The following is a 21,511-nucleotide window of genomic DNA, read 5'->3' on the forward strand; positions in this document are numbered from 1 at the left end:
AGAAACAGGTTGCCAACTCCAGTTCATCATCCTATCTTGAATTTCCTAACACAAAAGTAGGTCTTGAGCTTTCCTCACCTTAATCCACCCTCAAAATTATCTCAGTTCTAAGATCCATGTCCCAGTCCTAGGCACATGGACTCTGGATCTAAGTCCCACTGACCTCACTGAAAGTTATTTCCAATATATTTGGTGAAAAATGGAGCATAAGAAGAACCTAGGCAATGTTAGTTAGATACTTAAATCAAAGGGGAAAAAACCTAAAGGCACCTTTGAGGGTGGCAACTGCCTCTCCAACTTGCCGCAAGAGGAAAGCTCCATCTTCAACATCTTTCAGTGTTACTGTTCTGTTAGATGTCAAAGATTCCTTCTTCAGATCTTCAACAAATCTTTCTAGCTCACTGGAAAAGTAGAAGAATTGAATTGGATGTGAGGACATCTTAACAGACTGATAAAAGACCCATTCTCAGAAATTGGAATGTTTCTAATTTTCATTCTTAAGTTATAAATTCTTGTTTCTACGTCAGAATATTGCATTAAAATATTTTGTACCCTTCCTATTTTTCATATGTTTTGGATTTTATCTTCTATACTTCTGAGGCATCATTGTCAAAGATGGAGAACTACAGGAGCTGAAATCCAATATTCTGGACAATATCAGATTGGAGTATACTGATATAAACAAAGCTAGAGAAAATCATAATTAATACTTTAATGTCATATACTGTATATTTACTCTATTATCATGTACCCCCGACTTCATCTCAGCTCCTTACCTTTCAGCCCTCCTACAGTTTGTACAACTGATTACCACATAGGCATTTACGGATACCTAAACTTATGAATTGCTGATAAACTTTTTCATCGAAAAAAGTTTTTCATACTGCACTGACCAAGAAAAAATGTGTATTTTAAACTAGACCATGACTTGGATGATAACAACAACAAAAAAGAAATCTGGGGAAGACCACTGACTTGAGAGAATTATAAATAATTCTACGGCTGTCAGAATAATTGAACAATTATTGTTCAAAAGTAAGGTTTTAATGGAAACAGAACCAAAAAGCAAAGATGTAGTCTAAACAGCAACCACTAGATGGCAGCAAGTGACCAACACTTTTCCATCTTCCTGGATAAGACAGATGGAATCATTAAATAACTGGTGTTTGTGTGTCTGCATGTGTCTTTTGTCTGGAGCTTGATAAATGAAATTTAAAACTACAAAGTAGAAACATACATTGATCACACATGGTGGGTCTGTATATGTTGCTAAAGGTAAAGCCTAATCTAGTTTCACTTGTGTGTGAAAGTAGGTACAAGATTCTTTAACTGATCCAGTTAAACATATTGTGTAAACACAGCCAATGTTCAAGTGTCCATGAATCATTCTTCATCATATAGCTCAGGAATTCAGCCTTTCTGAAGCTGTGGATTGTCCTATAGCATCCACATTTGAGTCCTTTGCTGGGAGAAAGGAAAATACTACCTTGAATTATATTTGATTCCTGATGACTCCCTAGGTGATTTCATATAGTTTCAGGGCAACAGGGTGTCAGCGTTGCCTTCTTTTACAACTTCCCAGACTCATCTGCAACTCTGGAGTCTCCTGGTTCTCTCTTACCAATGCTAACTTAATTTGACTCCACTCAATTTTTTTATTTAATCAACATGAGGGTTGTGCTAAACCAAACAAAATGTTTACTTAATTTAATTAAAATGTAATTAATTAAAGAGCTATGATTACTCTTTCTGGGTTTAATAATTTTTTCCTCTGTGCTATTAAAAATTGCATTATGGTAGTTATTTGGAAGGGGCTTTAGGGAATGTATCCAAAGCTCTAAATCAGAATTTGTCAATGTGTGGACTTCATCTCCCATAATTCCCCAGCCAGCATAACCCAGCACTGAAGTCCAAATATCTTAAAGTTGCCAAGTTTGAGAAACACTTCTCTAAGTGATGGCAAATAGAATTTGCTTGTTTTTAAAGAGGAATTCAATAAACAAGTCATTGAGGTGCACTGGGATGGAGAGAGTGGAAAAAACTACGGCATTATCTCTGAAATGTAAGCAGTCCATTTTTGCTGCATTTAGGGCACTGGAATCTCTTTTTGAGATTGAGATTGACTTGGACTTTCAAGAACTTTAAAAAAAAAACTAGTGAGTGAACTTCATTGCTCAAGTCATGGGCTTTTATGGGCAGCTTAAGTTGAATTAATCCATCTGAAATACGAGATAATTTAAACCTCTTAAATATGCACATTCCAGTATACATATATTTATTTGTTCTAGGGAGCTTGTTAAGGGGTAAACTGCATCATGAAAAAAATATTTTACTTTCTTTCAAAGGAAATGATATGAAACATGTGAACTTCAAGATAATTAAACAGTAGAGTACCAGACTTTCACAAAACTGAAGAGAAGAAAATGGCTGGTTAATAGCTATCACTCTTGGTTAGCTATCCAAATCATTTACTCTTCCAGTTCAAGTTCAGTTATAATATTGTGCTACCTCCATTATTAATATTACTTAGCATTACTTAATTGGTACACTGATGGACATTAATGTTCCAATATTATTATTTTTAATGAGGATGTTCCCACAACACAAAACAAAAGCAGAAGACAGAGTGACAAAAGAAGAGAAAAAAAGAGAGAAAGATTAGTTGACATGAAAAGCCAACTGAACAAAACTCTATGAAGAAATGGAGATTTCACATAGCAATTAAAGTTTTTCAAGTTTTTTTTTTTCAGGCAAGAGCAGGTAAGACTTGTTTTCTTTCTTTTTGGCAGTCAAGGATTGCAGCGGGCAAAACAATGCTGGGATTAAATCACTGAAATGACAATTAGGATTTCCAAGACTCCGGAAGTTTTTTTTCTCTATATTTCCCACTTTTTGAAAAAGAACCAAAAGGTTGTTTTTCAGAGATTTGCAGCCAAATTCCTGAATTTTTTTGATGATACAAGAAGATTTAGGGTCCCAACCTTTACAGATTTTGGGTTACTGTCCAAAGCTTTACAAATATCTTTCTGACTTAGATATATGTTCCATTCACTTACATATAAAATTAATTGTAAGAACTTTAATTTGAGTACCCCAGACATATGCACCAACAATTCCCATAACCCCCTCTCTGACACTGGAATCTTGTGAGGAGTATGGAGAATACATTCAAGTAGACCTTGTAGCTGTTGTCTCAGGTTCAGAAGCGGGCCAGATTCCAGAACAGAGTTCAAATACAAACCAAGATTTAGAAGTTCTGTGTCTCCTGGCTAAAGTTAGACTTTAGCTTTAATTTTAGAAGAGGAGATGTCATGATTCTTAATTATAGCTACAAATATATGTAGATTTAAACAGCTGGCAGCTTAACTCTAAATTGATTTCATTATGATTTTTCCAAACTGCTATCTATTTCAGTCAATTGATCTCAATATAAAGGGTTTTCATTCTTGAAAGCTCTAGAACAGGGATGTCAAACCCGATCACATCACAGGCCGTATCGTGACGTATCGGGTTATTTTTTGCCCTTGCAGAGCTGGCTGCCTATGTGGATCGCGTGTTTGACATGCCTACTCTAGAGTACATTTATGCATACATCAACCATTTCTAGTTCCTCTAGATAAATTTTATGGAATTAATTAATGGTTACAATGCTGAATCTAGACCAGCAAAACCCTGGTTCCTATACACTCACAGGGCTCAAAACATGACTCTGGCCTAAATATTTTACTCAAACTAATTAATTTCACAGGGTTAGGGAAAATTCCTAATCCATCTTGAATTCTCAAAAACAAGGGAATCAGTGATTTAATTGATATATCCCAACCAGTATATTTACAGGGAAGCTGGTTGATAAAACACAGTTTTGCAGCATATTGAAGTGATGAATTCCGTTAGAATCTGTTTTGTATAATGCATTTACAATTACTCCAAACCTATTTGTAGGCACTATGGTAAGAATGGCAGCAACAGACATGCCTTAAAATAATTTTGGAATTAAAGAAACTGTTCAACACAGAGAACAACCTGAAAGTTAGGAAGAATGGTATAAGAAATTACTTAAAGATTAACTAACCAAACATATAGATGGAAAAATATTTACTAGGAAAAATTATATATTTCAATGCAATTTAATCAGTAAACATGATGATCTTGTCTGAAAAGTATTTCAGGCTATTGAACCAGCCCATACCAAGAGATCAATACATTATATTAAAAAACGTATTGTTGGAAAGACTTGAGCTTCTGCCAATGGCAGTTATTTAGTAAGTTTGTAGAATTTACCTCCAACATCTTCCGTCCATACATGTTTAGGTTTGTTAGAATTTTATTTGTTTTAATTATGAATACTCTCATGCCTCCAAATTTCTCAATTTCTCAACAACCATGGGCAATTGGTTAAAAATGAGCTGCTTGCCCAAGGCCACCTAATTAATTTCATTTATAATATTTCCCCTACATCCAAAAACAAGCTTGGAGCCTCTGTAACACTCTGATTCATCTCCTGGTAAGTAATATAGACTGATGGCTTGCATGCATATACATGTAATAAAAAGAGCAAAATACACAGTGGTCAAAATTCATTGGAAAATATCTGAAAAAAAGCATGCTTATTGTGCAATTGCCCACCTACATGTGAAGTTTTATAGTGGAATATCATTTCATAAAGTCTTAATTCTTCCCTTAGGCTAATGAGCAAAAATTAATCCTCTGCTTGCTGAGACAGAAGAAAATCCACCAATTTCAGTAAAGTTCATTCTCAAGCTTGCATAGAACTTCAACCTAACAAGATTTCTAAAAACACATATTTCATTATGGTGTACAAAAGTGTTTTTTTTCTGCAGTTGAATGGAAAAGAGATTGCTTTTATTTTTTTCCCCAAAACAGGAAAAAATTCCCATTCTCTTATGAATGGGAGGCAGAATTCTTGAATTTCTCTTAGCGGTAGTACTAGATAGCTGAATGTAGGTGACCCCTCCCTAATACCAAGTCAAAGTTTCTGTGGATGGTTTTTATTTTAGCTTCACCTCTCCCACTGTAGGATGCTATAATTTTCCCAGCTTCTCACACTTCCATTCCACTCCAGGAAGTACAGGAACTCTTCTTAAAGAGGCAACTAGCCTTTTCAGAGGCAAGTAACCTAGTGGTGGGATTCAATTTTTTTTACTACTGGTTCTGTGGGCGTGGCTTGGTGGGCATGGCATGACTTGGTGGGCGTGTCAGGGGAAGAATACTGCAAAATCCCCATTTCCTCCTGATCGGGAAGCAAAGAATAGATTGGGGCAGAGTATTTACCAGTACTCTGAAGTACTCAAAATTTCCGTTACCGGTTCTCCAGAACTGGTCAGAACCTACTGAATACTACCTCTGAAGTAACTGTTGTAGACTGATGGAGAAAGGGGAAATAGGTCCCTCAAAACTATCACTCAGTATGTGCTCATCCAAAACTTCTGTAGAAAGCAAGTCTTAAACTAGGAAAAGGTCTTCTTTGAACAGAGACTATTTCCATGCGTTGGAGGAATAATTGAAACAATGGATCACATTATTCTCTATTGCCCTATCTATGCAGGTGCTCATCAGGAATTATTATCTATATTCTTTACTAAACATCCTGCCCTCCTGAATTGTGTTACTTTAAATTGTTATTATCATATCAATCCAATATTTTATTTCCTCAACTACAGTTGTTTTCTAGTTTATATAGCATGACATAGTGTTTCCTCTAATCCTTTTCAGATATTTTAGAACAATTATGTTTTTCTTTGTTAACTGTGATTTTTGTGTCTTATTCACTGATCTATGACAGAATAAACAACGATTGAGTGATTGAAGCAAGCCTTAAAAAAACATAACCTTTTTTCCCTTCCCTAAAGGCCAAAAAAGAATTAGGGAAATTGAAGGCTAAGTGCATAGCAGAATAAAAAACTAATAAATATAAAAATAAAATAAAATAAAGTAACAGGAGTCTAAGCAAAGGGGAAAATATAGATTGAAAAAGCTTTTCTTTCCAGATTTCACTGTGCCTTTACTCAAACCTCAGTAATTATGCGAGAGGCTGATGAAATAATAACTAATTCCCGTCATGAGTTTGCTTTCACTTACCACAAGCTCTTCATAATCCTTTCTGTCTCAAGAAGGTACTTCTGTCTGTCCTGCTCCACCAGGTGGCGATGGCGCTGCACAGGATCTTCCAATCTTTTTGCTCTTTCTATCACTTTGTGGTTGATCTCCAATTCTGCATTCCTCATCATGGCTTTTAGTGTATCCTGATTCTGCAGCTGTTACATAAAAAAAAAATTAGTGTCAATTTGTCCTGCCTAACATTCATCCTATTTCAACATATTCCACTGCTCAGAAGCGGGTTTGGATAAACAATATTGCAGCTGAATACACTTAAAAAAGAAACAGTCCTATCAATACTTAAACATTAAAAAAAACAGGGGAAGCAGAAATGAGCATGAATGCTATTAATATATAAAGTATAAATCTAAGTTCAGCAGCATATTGATTAAAAATATTTGCAGATCCCTCGCATCCTGGACATAAACTGTTTCAACTCCTACCCTCAAAACGACGTTATAGAGCACTGCACACCAGAACAACTAGACACAAGAACAGTTTTTCCCCGAAGGCCATCACTCTGCTAAACAAATAATTCCCTCAACACTGTCAGACTATTTACTGAATCTGCACTACTATTAATCGTTTCATAGTTCCCATCACCAATCTCTTTCCACTTATGACTGTATGACTATAACTTGTTGCTGGCAATCCTTATGATTTATATTGCTATATTGATCATCAATTGTGTTGTAAATGTTGTACCTTGATGAACGTATCTTTTCTTTTATGTACACTGAGAGCATATGCACCAAGACAAATTCCTTGTGTGTCCAATCACACTTGGCCAATAAAAAAATTCTATTCTATTCTAAAAGACTAATATTAGTGTGTTTTTAAAAGGATTTTTAAAATAATTTTTTGTTGAATAACTGTAGATACAATATCTTTAGCTTTATATGCAAAACAGTCTGGGACAGGGGTCCCCAACCTTTTGAACCTCAGGGACCCCTAAATTCGTAATTTTAAATCCCGTAGACCACTAATACGAATCTAGAGCGCCGCTTGCTGAAGCGCCTGGACTCCCAGTGACGGGAGGGGGTCCCTCAGGCACTGTCCCTCCTCTCTCTTTCTCTCTCTTCCACTCATTCTCTCATCTCTCTTTCTCTCTCCCCCCTCTTTCTCTCTCATTCTCTTTCTCCCTTCCCCCTCTTTCTCTCTCCCCCACTCTTTCTCTCTCATTCTCTCTTTCTCTCTTCCCTCACTCTTTCTCTCCCCCCACCCTTTCTCTCTCATTCACTCTTTCTCTCCCCCCTCTCTTTCTCTCTCTCTCTCCCAAACTCTTTCATTCTCTCTTTCTCTCTCTCCCCCCACTCTCTCTTATTCTGATTCTTTCTCTTTCTGAGTCTATTTCCTTCTGTCTCTCTCACATTCTCTCTCTCTCTGATTCTCTGTGCGTCCTTTCAGAGCCAGGCAGCTTTGAGCAAGAGCTGTGAAGAGAGTGGCCCCCTGGGTAACATCCCTGGAAAGCGGGACAAGCCAGGAGGCAAAGCGCCCTTTGAGTTTTCCCTCTGGCTGAGTAAGCAGCCCAGAGCCTCCAGGAGGAGGAGGAGGAGGAAGCGGGCAGAAGTGGGAGGCGGGGTAGAGTGCTCCAGAGAAACAAGGTACACTAGGAAGGATTGCTGCCTGCTGCGCCGACCTCGCGAAATTGAAGTAGGAGGGTCGATACTTAATGCAAGACATCCCCTTTCGGCCCCACCCCCGCATTTCTTCCAAGAAGGCGGTGCTCTCTCTCTCTCTCTCTCTCATTCTCTCTTATTCTCTCATTCTGATTCTCTCTCATTCTTTCTCTTTCACTCTCTGATTCTCTTTCTCATTCTCTCTCTTTCATTCTGTCTCTTTTTCTCTATTTCATTTTACGCGGCATCAGCATTCCGCCTTGGTATATTTGCCGAACCGGTGGAGCAAAGCAGCCCTCGTCTCTTGTCGCTTGGGACTCGGAGCTGTAAACAGCATCTGATCAGGGGAGCAGCCGGATTTTGCTCTCCATTGCAGACGGCAGATCAGTCCCCTGCAAGCTCTCATCTCTCAAGGAGTCCAGCCAAAGTTTCCCATGCTGCATTAGCGAGTGCTCCTCGTGAGACGAGAGTTTGTAGGGAGCCGATCTGGCATCTGCAATAGAGAGCAAAATCCGGCTACTTCCCAGACCAGTCACCATTTACCACTCTGAGTCTCAAGTGGCAGGAGACAAGGGCTGCTTTGCACCACCGGCTGGGCAAATATATCAAGGCAGAATGCTGATACTGTGCAAGTGCAAGTAGTGCTTTGCTCCCACAGCTTCCAGCCATTGTAATCGCTGCTTTGGCCTGCTTGCACCACAGTTCCTCCACCAGGGTGGCAAAACTATGAAGATTTCTCCAAGGACCACCAAAATTTTCTTGTGGACCACCAGTGGTTCGCGGACTACTGGTTGGTGACCGCTGGTCTAAGATGTTTTATCTATTACATTCTGGTGTGTTGGGCAACAATTTTCTACAATTCAATTTTAGGCATAGATATAAATAAGCAAAAAGATTTTACTCTCTAACAGCACAAAGTAGCTCCTCTTCCTGAAGATGACACAAATGGGTAGTTTGTTTTGATAGATCAGGCGTTCAATTGGGTGATGAATATGAAAAAAGCAATAACAAATCCACAAATAAAATCCAAACAGTGGAGGAAGACTCAGAAGGATCCAACAAAAACTCTGTGTGTGTGTGTGTGTGTGTGTGTGTGTGTGTGTGTATGTGTGTGTGTGTGTGTGAGAGAGAGAGAGAGAGAGAGAGGAGAGCGCGCATGCATTAGATTTTAGTATACCTATTGCTGAAAAAAATCAAAATGGAAGCCACAACCATGTAATCAAGGCTTTGCCCCTTTTTATGTGTAATGTGGTCTTCCATTCCCTCCCTGGTAAGCTCCTGACAATTTCAGAACATAGTAATGCTGTCTAAGGTCAGCTCCATGACAGTTTGTGTTGTGATTAAGTCTAGAAATCAGGAGACTGAGTTCTAGTTCCTTTTTTAGTTATCAAAGCTGGCTGGGTGATTTTGGCCCAATCATTCTCTCTTAGCCCAACTCACCTCACAGGTTGATATTTTGTGGGGAAAATAGGAAGAGGAAGGGCTATTATGTCTGCTTGCCACTTTCAGATAGTTATAAAGTTAATAAAGGCAGGATAAAAAATTATTAATAATAATCTAATAATAATTTGATGGGGTTCAAATAAGTATCAAATGAGCTTTGCATCTTCCATTTTTCCTATTATCTCTATACAGAAGCCCCAAATAGAAACATCAGGGCCTCCTATCAGATAGTGATACTGGGTTCACTTTCTGAGTGGCTATGAAGAAAAAGCCAGTGGGGATCACACAGGTTTAACTTGTTTTTTTTTAATCTGCAACATTTGTATATGTCTAGGTGAAATTTGTAAACAAACAGAATATATTATGACGAATCCAAATAAGCATAGGCTGTTTTGAGATTTAGAACTCAAATTAAGAAATTGTACAGTTTCCAATTATCTAAGAAGGAAGGAAGCAAGGATTACAGTGAATCATATGAGTAAATTTCAGAATAGCCAAGTACAGTATTGTATTTAACGTTGTTTCTGTCTCCTCTCCCTCCTTTTCACTGTCTCATTGCAGTCCTTAGAACAGCATTGGCGAATCTTTTTGGCACAGCGTGCTGAAACGGGAGTGCACATGCATGGTGGAGCACTGGAAACTGGAAGAGAAGCTCCCCAGTGCGCACGCGAGGGAGCGCCAGAAACTAGAAGAGCAGTTCCCTGGTGTGCATGTGTGCGCTGAGAAGTTAATCTTCTAGTTTCTGGCGCACATGAACACATGAAGACAATCTAACTGACATACATACGCATGCTGGAAACTGGAAGCTCACTTTCCCAACACGCGCATGTTGCGCCAGGGAGCTGCTCTTCCAGTTTCCAGTGATCCCATGTGTGTGAAGACCGGCTGGCTTCTGGTTTCCAGCATGTGAATGCGTGCCAGTCACCTGGTCTTCTGATTTCTGGAAGGCATGTGTGCGCAAAGACCAGCTGGCCAGAACGCATGCTGGAAGCATGCGCACTAGGGACCTGTTCTTACGGTTTCCAGCACTTCCGTGTGTGTGATGACCGGTTGGCTGGTGTGCATGTGTGCGCAGGAACCCAGCAGAGCAACGGGCGATGGCTGACACGCCCAGAGAGACGGCTCTATGTGCCACTTCCAGCACATGTGCCATAGGTTTGCCAGCATAGCCCTAGAATGATTCTGTCATTCTAAATGAACATTGAAGTCATTTAATTTCAGTAATCTGAGATTTCATATGGCTAAATCAGTGCTTTCATTTTTTATTAGAATCTAATGATTTTGCTTATGACTCCTTGAAAAGAACTTTCAGCAAAGACAATGCTGATATGTATATGTATGTATAAGCACGAAGCTGAAGCCTGAAGATGACGAATGAGACTTCGTTGAAATGTCGCCAAGACACTTCCAATTTTACACGGGAGAAAACCCGAACAACCAAAGACCAACATACAAACACTCTGAAAACCTCAGAAAACAAATACACACACACACACACATACACGGCATACCATGAACCAGGAAAACTGTATTTGGTGTTTTCCAGACCTGTGTTTATTACCATATGACCTACCTACCTACTCTGTCCATTACCATATGACCCATGGTCCATTACCATATGACCTATGGTAATGGAGCCTACCCATTATTGTTACATGTCGTGATAGCCATTAAACACCCTCAGTTAACAACCTCCAACCCCAGCTCTTCCTGATGCAGCTATTAAATGAGCATACAGGTGTTAAGCAGAGTATGGGGTTCCTCAGGGGTAGACAAAGCCCTAGGAGGCCTAATGCAAACCCAGGCCTACCCCAGGCCTTCCAAGGCTTCATCTATCTTCCTGAGGCACTCCATGCTCTTCTCCCTTTCCTCTGGGCTAAGCAACTACTCAAGGCAGTCAAAACCTGAGCAGCAGAAGCTACTAGTTTGTCAGGTGGCTGCCAAAGCCCAAGGTAGCCTGGACCTGGGTAGCATAAATTACCAATGCTTGATGAGCTGTTAGTCTAGGTACAAAACTCTAACAGTTCCTCATGAGCTAGTAGCCTGTGCTGCTGGGTTTTAGACTCTTTTGGATTGCTGTATGGAAAAAAGGCTTGGCCTAAAAGCTCTAATAGCTCACCATGCGCAAGTTAGGTTCTGCTGTCCAGCTTTAGCCTGCCTTGGATGTCTGGATGTGATTTCAAAGGCCTGGGTAGGCACTGCAGCATCCCATTATAAGGGTGAACAATATCTAAAATGGAGATATAAGTAGCTTTGGGGGAGGCAGTCTATTGTATCTTCAATTGGCCATTAAGTGATCTGTCATTCCTCAAGGATTATCTGTATGTCTTATCAGCCTCCGAGACCAATGGGTTTAATGGTGAAGAAGCATAGAATATTCATACAGCATATCTGAAGGGGGCTGACTTTGGGAAAAGCCATAGCTTAAAAGTAATGCTTCATACATATTTTGTATTCAGGTTCAGTCAACCCAAACCATCATCTCCTGGACAAGCTCTAGGAAATGTCTTTGCCCACAGAAAGGAAGTATGCAGCAATATGCAATCTAAACTAGTCAGACCAAGGATCTCATTGGGAGTATTATCATGTACCGTCTCTATGAAAGTTCTCTTTATTGCTTCTATTCTACTTTTGGATACCACTGTCAGGTGCAGCATTATTGATCTTCTCAGCCAATTACAGGTTGGCTAGAGATAGAGAACTGGAAAAGCATTTAGTGATTTAACCCTCTTTCTCATACAATGAACAGAGGCCAAGGTTTTTAATTATGCCACGCATTAACCCGATCACTGATCCAAACAATGATCTCACTATTGATAGGCAATTATGGTTTTGCATTTCTGCTTTTACGACCTCACCCTCCCTCTCTGTCCACAAAACACTGAAGACCAAAATATGAGATAAACAATCCCAGAACAAAACAAAAGGCCAATGCTGTGTACTCAAATGAAACCAACTGGTCATTAAGATGCCTTTAGCCCTTTTCCATAAATATTTACATATTGTTTTCATTGTCATTTGGCCAAAGAACAGAACAAACTATTCTTCCTTGCTTCTATTGTTTGTGATGAAGGATACTGAAAGCACATGTCCTTAGAATCAACTTTGGCCGTTTGGCTGCATATAGACACACACTTGTACATTAAGGCGGATCACTGAATAAATGCCCTTACCATATTCATTTGTATGGTAAGAGAGAGAAAAATGTGTTAACTTCAACATCTCTGAAGCAAAAAGTTATCTCAGATTCTTCTCCACATACTTCACTGTATTCTTTAAAACATACACTTTAAGATGTCTATGGAGGTTCTCAGTCATCCAGGTCATGGTTGTCCCCAAGGTGCTATCTTTCAAAATGGTAACTGGACTTTTTGGTTTTGCTAGAAGATGTTTGGCGTCTCACCCAAGAAGCTTCTTCATTTCTGAATGAATGGTGCAGAATCGATGGATTCCTTGCAGTCATGTGGTTGTTAGCCCTCTTTGGCCGCATGACTGCAGGGAATATAAATCCTTCCATTCTCCACCATTCAGTCAGAAATGAAGAAGCTTCTTGGGTGAGAAGCCAAATGTTTCCCAGCAAAACAAGAAAGCACCTTGGGGACATGTACTTTAAGATATTAATATATCTTAAATAAGATATGATTATTCTTGAATGTGATTCACAACAAGAATTTAAATATTAAATTACTATAAATAACCCCTGGAAAGATCAGAACAAGAGCACCAACATAGACAATGATTCTAAATAAAACAAAAACTAATGTTTGTACAGGAATCCTAAAGTAAACACATTAATGAGGATAAATTAGTTCTGATTAAATAGTTCAACATGTCTTCTTTAAAAAATTAATGATTTGGTTGTCATTCTCTTCAAATAAATGTGAAAAGCCAATCAAAAGAAACATCTTGTGAATTATTCAGCCACTGCAGGAATTTGGGAATCTAGGAGCACTACCCAGAGAGGTGGCAGTATAGGTAGCAATGTAGATGACCTTACAGAATACAGAATAACAGAATTGAAAGGGATCTTGGAGGTCTTCTAGTCCAGTGGTCACCAACTGGTGGTCCGTGGACCACTGGTGGTCCATGAGAAAATTTTGGTGGTCCGCAGAAAAATTATTTGCATTTTTTATATTAGACTAAATACTACTTATTTTTTTAAAAAAATCATATTAGTGGTCCGCGGGATTCACAATTATGAATTTAGTGGTCCCTGAGGTCCGAAAGGTTGGTGACCCCTGTTCTAGTTCATCAGTCCCCCTCCCCGCCCAAGCAGAATATACTATTCTGAACAAATGGCTGTCCAAAATCTTAAAAACCTTTAGCGATGGAGCATCCACAACTTCTGAAGGTATGCTCTTCCACTGATTAATTGTTCTCACTGTCAGGAAATTTCTCCTTAATTCTAGGCTGGACCTCTCTTTGATAAGTTTCCATGCATTACTTCTTGTCTTGCCCTCAGGTGCTTTAGAGACTAGATTGCCCCCTCTTTGTTTGTGTCAGCCTCTCTATATTGGAAGACTGCTATCATGTCACCCCTAGTCCTTCTTTTTGTTAGACTAGTTCCTGAAACTAGCCATCATATGTTTTAGCTTTTGGATCCCTAAATATATTTGCTGCTCTTCTCTGCACTCTTTCTGGAGTCTTTTTTTAATCTATTGTGCTGTTTGCACTCTTTAGAAAGAGTCTCTTTTTATCTATCATGGTGATAATAGATAAAAGAATTGGACACAGTATTCCAAGTGTGGTCTTTCAAAAACAGTATATAATGGTACTAACACTTCACTGATGTTGATACTATTCTGTAGATGAAGCTTAGGAGTACATTGGCTTTTTGGGCAGTTGCAGCTACTGGCTCATATTTAAATTATTGTCCACTAGGACTCCTAGATCCTGTTACAATATGAACCTGCCCTAATCAAAATAAAAACCAAAAGCAGACTTGCACAATATATATTTTAAACACTGTACAATTTAACTCTTAGAAATCCTTAAAATATATGCCTTATTTTTTTAAAAATAGGCAACGTTCTAAGCTTTGTAAACCTGATGATATAACAACATATGTTATCAAGTGGGTGAGATGAATAAAGGGTAAACTTCAATTTTTACCCGTCAGTTGTATCTTTATCTTTTTAAAAGATTTATTTGTAAGAATAACTAAGGCTTAGCTACATCTTTATGGTTTGTGATGGTTGTTCTATTGATCTTACCTTCTTCTACAAACAAACATTTAATTTCATATTTTACTAATAATTTGAAAGAGTATTCAGAGTAACTTTCCGAGGGGCATCTGCTTAATTTGTTACCAAAAAAAACCCATAAACTTTGTGGAATCTAAAATAGGGCACATTCATAAAAGTTCTATTAAATTTCTCATGACTCTCTCTTTGTTTTTTTAAAGAAGTTCAAACTAAAATGTGTTTGCATTTTGGTACCCATTTCGAAAGGTATATTCCTCAGAAATTTTACATCATATACACAGTGATGGCAAATAATTTTCTACAAGGGTAATTTTGGCAAAGTATACTACAAAATTAGGAAAAGTGAATTTTCAAATGTAACTGATTTAGTTTGTGGATGGGTCTGAAAATGCAAACACAGATATGCTTGCACCTCACTGGAGGCTTTCTCTAATATAACAATACCTGTAACTGCCTGATCTGGAGAAGCTGAAGACGGAGATCAGATACGTTGCGTTTCATGTTAAGGAGACTGAATTGCATGGCTGCAGAGTTTGATGGAAGAGAATGGCGGGGGCTTTTACTGGAAATCTCAACTTCTGCTAATGAATTCTTCCCAGGGAAGTCATGAGTGGATCCTAAAAATAAAGATAGGCAAATGACTCCATTAATAACCTTACTTCCCTCTCTTCTACTTCTCTTTCAATCATTAAAAATTAGAGCTCTCATGGATCACTTAAACTTGATGCTTTAAAAACAGTATCAGAGATTAGAATGTAATGGACACAATGGTTGACTGATGTGTTGACAGAGAACAGATGAGACAACAAAAAGAGAATCATTGTCAAAAGATAATTTATATATAATGTAAACAAACCTGGGATTTTTTTTCTGCTCAGATATTTGATGAAATCTAATCATCAGCCTACTAGATTTTGACAAATTCAGTATCATCTATAAATAAGCCTATACACACACACTCACATTCACACACAGAGAGAAAAATACTGTAGTCACTGTTCCTTAATAATATAAATTGGTTATTTCCTTCATTGGGGTTAGTCTCTGTGTTTTATAGTTAAGATGTTCAGACTTAAGAGATATCTTGAAGTCCATATTTAGGTACAGAAGCTCCCAGAGTGATTTTAGGGCCATTCACATATTCTTAGCCACTCAACCCCATTGAGATAATATTAAAGGAAAAAACAAGAGGAAGCAGCGCAATACACAGTGCTTTCAACTTCTGACTAAAGTGAGATATATATCTAACAAGCTAATATTGATCTTAGATACTGTATCATTGAGCAGATTCAAATTTAGTGTAAGAAGAGCAAACAGAAAACACAGGGGCTAGAATCATGTTATATGAAGTCAACATGAAATTTGTAAGAACTGGATTTGGTCGAGGTCCAATTTCTTGAGTGTCTATCCACTTGTTTTATGAATTGTGGTATTATGCAAGCCCAGGCAATTCTGGTTCATTTCATAAATTATGATTTAACATGAACCCAGCCAGAGGAAAAGAAGTGCTGCACACTAAAAGGAGAAATTAGCAATAGGTGGAACCAGAAAATATATTCTTTAGCTTGAGAGATAGTCTGCAGCCAGAGCTGTTTTTTTTACTTACCACCTGCAGCTACATTTTAGCATGATGATAAAGTTTGTTCTGCTTTCCTGATATTTATTTTCTTGATATTATTGTCTTTGACACAATGCACCACCCTCAAGCTCTTAGCCAATGTTTCTCAGCTTTAGCAACTGTAAGTATAGACTTCAACTTTCAGAATTCCCTAACTTACTGGCTGGCCAATTCTGATGGCTGAAGTCCCTCCATCATCAAGTTGCTAAGATTGAGAAACACTGCTCTAAATAACTTATCAAACTACAAACCAAGAACAGCTACAAAAAAAGGAGGGGGAAAAAAGAACTGATAACCTATATTAAGACCTAACTATGGCTTATACCAATCACTTTAGTGGCATAATAATTTTTCTTCTTCTTTTTTTTTGATCAAAATCCCTATGCTTTTTACTGAGCTATTTTCAAACAGACATTCATAAAATAAAAATAAATAATTTAGACCTACATAAAATGATCTAAGATAAAAATAAACAATATATACATTTATACAAAAATAAAATATACACAAGAACAAAAGGAAAGGAAAACTTCAAACCATAAGAAAATGCATAAACATATAAATAAAACCTGTAATTTTAGCTATAGCTTAAGTTCACCTGATTTTGTAAATCTTTAAGAAGAAAAACTAAGCTTTTAATATTGACTAAGCCTGTTCAAAAATGTTTTCTCAATGGGAAGGAACATGACATTTTCAGACTAACAGACTTTTCTCAAAAAATGCTAAATCATGATGTTAGACATAGAATTAAAGGAGAAACTAGTCCTTTCTGTGTGGAATTAAAATATTTTTTTTTAATTTTCCAATGGTTAGTCTTTTTTTGTTATTGCTAGAGCATGAAAAATACATCTTTGTTCTGAATAAATCATTTTTTTTTCAAGTTATTTTCTTCCATTACTTTCCTCGTTATCAGTTGGAATCCAGAATTGGGCAGGGCATGCTGGGAAAATCTTAAAACTTCTTACAATGGAGTTCATTCTTGATTGGTTAGATCATACTTTTATTTTTCAATTCAAGCCCCAAACCTCACTATATTTAGATTTAAAGAAAGCCTAAACATAGCACAGAATTGTTTTTCTTGCTTTGGCTTTTCCATTGTTTCAAAATTTTGAACATCAGTGAAGTTGCAGATGGGCTTGATTCCAACAATGAAAAAAAAAAATCTGAAGGATAGTTTTCTTGTCAAGCAATCAAGCTTTTGCAGGAATTTCCGATCTTGAAAGGGGAAAACGAGGTGAGGAAAATAGCCTGTTTCTCTGCAATAGATCATGTGTTTTCCAGTTGGCATTTTGTTCTGGATGATGTTTCAGTAGTATAAAAGGGACTCTTACGTAATCTTTCATGGGAGAAATGAAAATGGCAAATGTAGATTCTTTTCTAGCATACTACACCCACCCAGCTGTGCCTGCCTCTTCAAACATGTAACCCTGGGCAATGCCATGTTTAGAGGCAGCTCTGCAGGCACAAGAAGAAAGAGAAGAGAGTGAGAAATATAATGCCTGAACTCAAGGCTTGGGTATGCTGTCTTTCCAGGAGCCTGGAAGACAACATTCAGCATAGATGCCTTCATGCAGTCTCTTTTAGAAGTCAATCCTTTTCCATGTACCTCCTTTTCTATTGGAATTTATCATGTGTGTAAAATACAAACAAAAATAAAAACTGTTAAGGAAATGGGAAGAACTGGCTTCCAACTTTTTCAGTGCAGTAAAATACAAAATAAAATTGCAGCTTCAACTTTACCAACTTAACAGGTACTAGCCATATCTATAAGGACAGACACACTCTCTCTTTTCTTTTCTTTTCTTTATATCTTGCCTTTTGTATTTTTACAAATAATTCAAACTGGTAAACATATCTAATATTCCTCCTTCCTTTTATTTTTCCCCACTACAACCCTGTAAGGTGGGTTGGATGGAAAAAGAGGGACTGTCTTTCATGACTAAAGTGAGATTGGAATTCCTGGTCTTTAGGCTGCTCTAACCATTAGACTACGAGTCCCCAACTCCTGTTGGGAACCAGAAGTGGTAGGCAAACACAGAAAGCTTCATTTGCACATGCGCGGGATCTAGGTTGCACACGTGAAACCATCCCCTCCCACCACCACTGCAGTTGTCGGTCTGTGGAGCCAGAAAGATTGGAGATTGCTGCACCAACCGGCTCTCTAAACTAGCTTAATCAGCAAAACCCAAAGTTAAAATTCCTTTCTTTTTCTGTCTCAAGCACTAAAAAGTGGTTTCCAGATAGAAACAAAATGGGATATATTTTCTTCTCTAATTAAAACAGTCAATTTGTCAACTTCGATAGGCCTTTTAATGATTCTGAGGAGACACATTCAAACGCTAGGCCTAGTGATAGCAAATAAATAGCAGGCTGAAATTCTTGAAAGCGTTTTTCAAAAAACACTTCTTCCCATTTATCACTTGTAAAAAAAAAGGGGGGGATGACGCATTTTCTGAAACACCTCAAGATCTTGTAGCTCTTCACTGGTTTGGAAAAGCAGTTCTACACTTGTTCAAGAAAGATGAGCATTGGACTGATAGGATGAGTTAATTATTTTATATGCCCAAATTCTTTATCAGCCTGGTATTGTATATTGTAAAACACTCCCTGAGGACACAGGACACTTCTGGAGGCTATGAGGTTCAGTGCTTTGTGCTCTTTTCTTCTCAGACCAACATTTTATATACTCTCGCCTTCTGAGGGGGAATAGATTAGGCAATATAATAAAAATGATTTTGCTTGAATTTACTCTTAATGTCACTACATTTCATCATAACTATCCCCAAAACATAGGAATATAAGGCAGAATTTTATGTTTCCTTGGAAAAAAAGCATTAGACTTACAATGTCTTTGCAATGCTTGTTCATACAAATTAAACACAGAGCTGTAGAAGAAAACAAACTAAACAATTAATCTCAGTATTGCAAAAGACTATCATTTTAGAATGCTTCATAGTTAGCAAAAACAATATCTTGCTTTCTCTCCAATTTCATAAAATTCCTTGGCTCCTTGGCTAGATTCTTAACAGTTGAAGGTTTTTATGTTGATTCCCAGAATTTCCTTTAAGGTAAAACAAATTCTGTTGTGCTTATCACATCACAAGAAAGCTTACCTGCCTTCTCAGCACTGCTCTTACTAGTTACAATTTTTACCATCTTCTCACTAAATGGAAGAAAAGTAGATAATAATTATATTAAAATCATCTTGATGTTATCAGATAATGTAAACTATTTAAACAATGAACTATTAATGTTTTTGCTTATAATTACAAACTAATTTACATTGTATCCTGACTAGAATATAGATTACCTTGTAATTTAATTACTTGTTATGTTCTATGATCTCACTTTAAAGAAGGTTTAAAGAATGTACTTTTAAAGAAGAGTAGAGGTCCACCACCATTAGAGGAATTTCACCAGATGATTAATTGAAATGTTAATCAGAAGAATAGGGCAAATCTCCAAGAATTATTGTTGTTTCTACTTTATCCAACTTTCTAAAATGTGAAGATGAAATCTTGACTCAAGTGAAGCCAACAAGGTCAGGATTTGTCCTGGGACATTCCCTCCTCCCCCCACACCCCATGGTGATCACGAACATCATTACAATGAAATATATTTAATGATTTTATTTCATTTTGGGTTTTTTTACCTAGAAGGATCTTTGCTATTACTTGTGTTTGGCCCTTTTAAAAGCGCAGACTGAACAAGGCCAGTTAAACTGGCAATCTGTTTTTCCATGGCTTGCATCCTCTCTCTGTAAGACAAGAGAATCCTTGGTTAAAGCCAAACACAGTCATTCCCATGACTTGATTTTCTGAAGGGAATGAGGATCACAGAAAGTTACCATGGAATTTCTTTTATAGTCTGTGAACATCCATTTGCATGTATCATGTGACAAAAGGCCAGTTGATTTATATACACTCACACAAACACACAGACCCAACATTCATGTATGACTATAACTGATAGACTCTTATGAGCTCTACTTGCTATCTCATTGATCATACAACGTTCCACGTATGCTGAGATTACAGACACCAGAATTCCCATCCAACAAGGTCAATTAATATTTGTCAATATTTGAATATTTACAAATGAGCCAATCAGAAATTTAAACCTTTAAAAAAATTCTATCCTGCTATGTCAGATTTCTTTAACCTTGGCAAATTTAAAATGAGTGGACTTCAGCTCTCATAATTCCCTAAATTGGCTGTGGAATTCTGGGAATTGAAATCTATCCATCTTAAAATTGCCGACTGAGAAACAATGATCTATGCTGTTTTAGCTTTTTTTGATCCATTATCAATGTATGTTTGCTTCTGCTGCTTCCTCTTTTTGACTGAGTTAGAATTCTTGCGCTCCCTACCTTAAACTCATGTCATAAACCCTTTGACTGGGTTTCTCCTGTTTTGCCCCCACCCCAAAGTCTTCTTTCCTCATTTTGGGGAACCGAAGTTTAAATAAACCCAACTATGAAAAGAGATAGCTACAATTACAAGGGGAACATTTCCAATATTTTTATTGCATGCTCTTACTTTACAGTAAGTCTTTATGCAATAAAAATGTTTATTGCATAATGAAAATATAGATAGAATAGTATTGAAATTATGACATTCTATCATTCAGTGACAGAGTACGGAGGGAAAGATGTTTGAACAGGAGCTATAGCAGCCATAGCACCAAGTTATACTTCTATACTTGCTTCTGACTCTTTTCTTTTTTAGATGAATCAATATTGGATAAAAAGTTCTGTCTCAGTTATGCTCATTGGCATATATTTTCCTCTATTGTTTTCTAAAGCTGTCTTGTTTAAACCAGATAATCTGGAATTATCTAGTCCAGGGGTGTCAAGGCTCGCGGGCCAGATCCAGCCTGCAGGATGGTTGGATCAGGCCTGCAGGGCCACCCTGGAAACAGCAAAGAATCGGCCCGCAATGCCTCTGCCAGGGAAAACGAAGCTCGGGAGGGCTGCCCATAGCCCTCCTGAGCTCCATTTTCCCTGGCACAGGGTTGCAGAAGGCTGTCACAAATCAAACTTTGGCAAAATTCACCAAAAATCAATTTTGGAGGCTGTTTTCACTGGCAGACCACTGCGGCCATCATAGGCATGCTCGACACGAGTGACGTTGAGCTGGCCACACCCCTGAGGTCAAACACACCCCTGATGTGGCCCTCAATGAAATCAATTTGATCTAGTCTGACTCCCAACAGTTCTCAAGGCCTCAAGCAGAAAAGAAGAATTTGCCAACACTGGCACCCAAGACTTTAAGAATTAGGAACGTGTAGTTTTCCAGATGTTCCTGAACAAATATTCCCAGAATTCCTCAACATCAGCTATGTTAGATGGAGCTACTGGAAGTTGTAGTTCAGAATCATTTGAATTTTGGAAATCAAATATTGTCGTGGTCAAATTGTTTCATGGGGAGTAGGGAAATCCTCATTCAAATCCTTGATCAGTCAAAAATAGTTGTTCAGGCACACATGAACCTTCAAACTATGAACTCCTG

General features: G+C 37.8%; 1 protein-coding gene across 20 annotated transcripts in view; it reads right to left on the minus strand.

Annotated features, from left to right (window-relative positions):
- KIAA1217 (KIAA1217 ortholog) overlaps positions 1 to 21,511 on the minus strand; it is a 221,920-nt gene that overhangs the window by 17,503 nt on the left and 182,906 nt on the right. For 15 of the 20 annotated variants that reach the window (XM_058184027.1, XM_058184046.1, XM_058184028.1 and 12 more), the window contains 5 exons: positions 19,654 to 19,758; positions 19,115 to 19,164; positions 14,828 to 15,000; positions 6,100 to 6,275; positions 271 to 401 (listed from right to left, as the gene is read on the minus strand). In XM_058184027.1, coding sequence (XP_058040010.1) covers positions 271 to 401; positions 6,100 to 6,275; positions 14,828 to 15,000; positions 19,115 to 19,164; positions 19,654 to 19,758 — 635 coding nt within the window. The remainder of the gene's footprint in view (positions 1 to 270; positions 402 to 6,099; positions 6,276 to 14,827; positions 15,001 to 19,114; positions 19,165 to 19,653; positions 19,759 to 21,511) is intronic. The other 5 variants (XM_058184045.1, XM_058184032.1, XM_058184030.1 and 2 more) reach the window with 2 other exon arrangements.

Source organism: Ahaetulla prasina, chromosome 4 (assembly GCF_028640845.1).
Source record: "Ahaetulla prasina isolate Xishuangbanna chromosome 4, ASM2864084v1, whole genome shotgun sequence".
Lineage (NCBI taxonomy): Eukaryota > Metazoa > Chordata > Lepidosauria > Squamata > Colubridae > Ahaetulla > Ahaetulla prasina.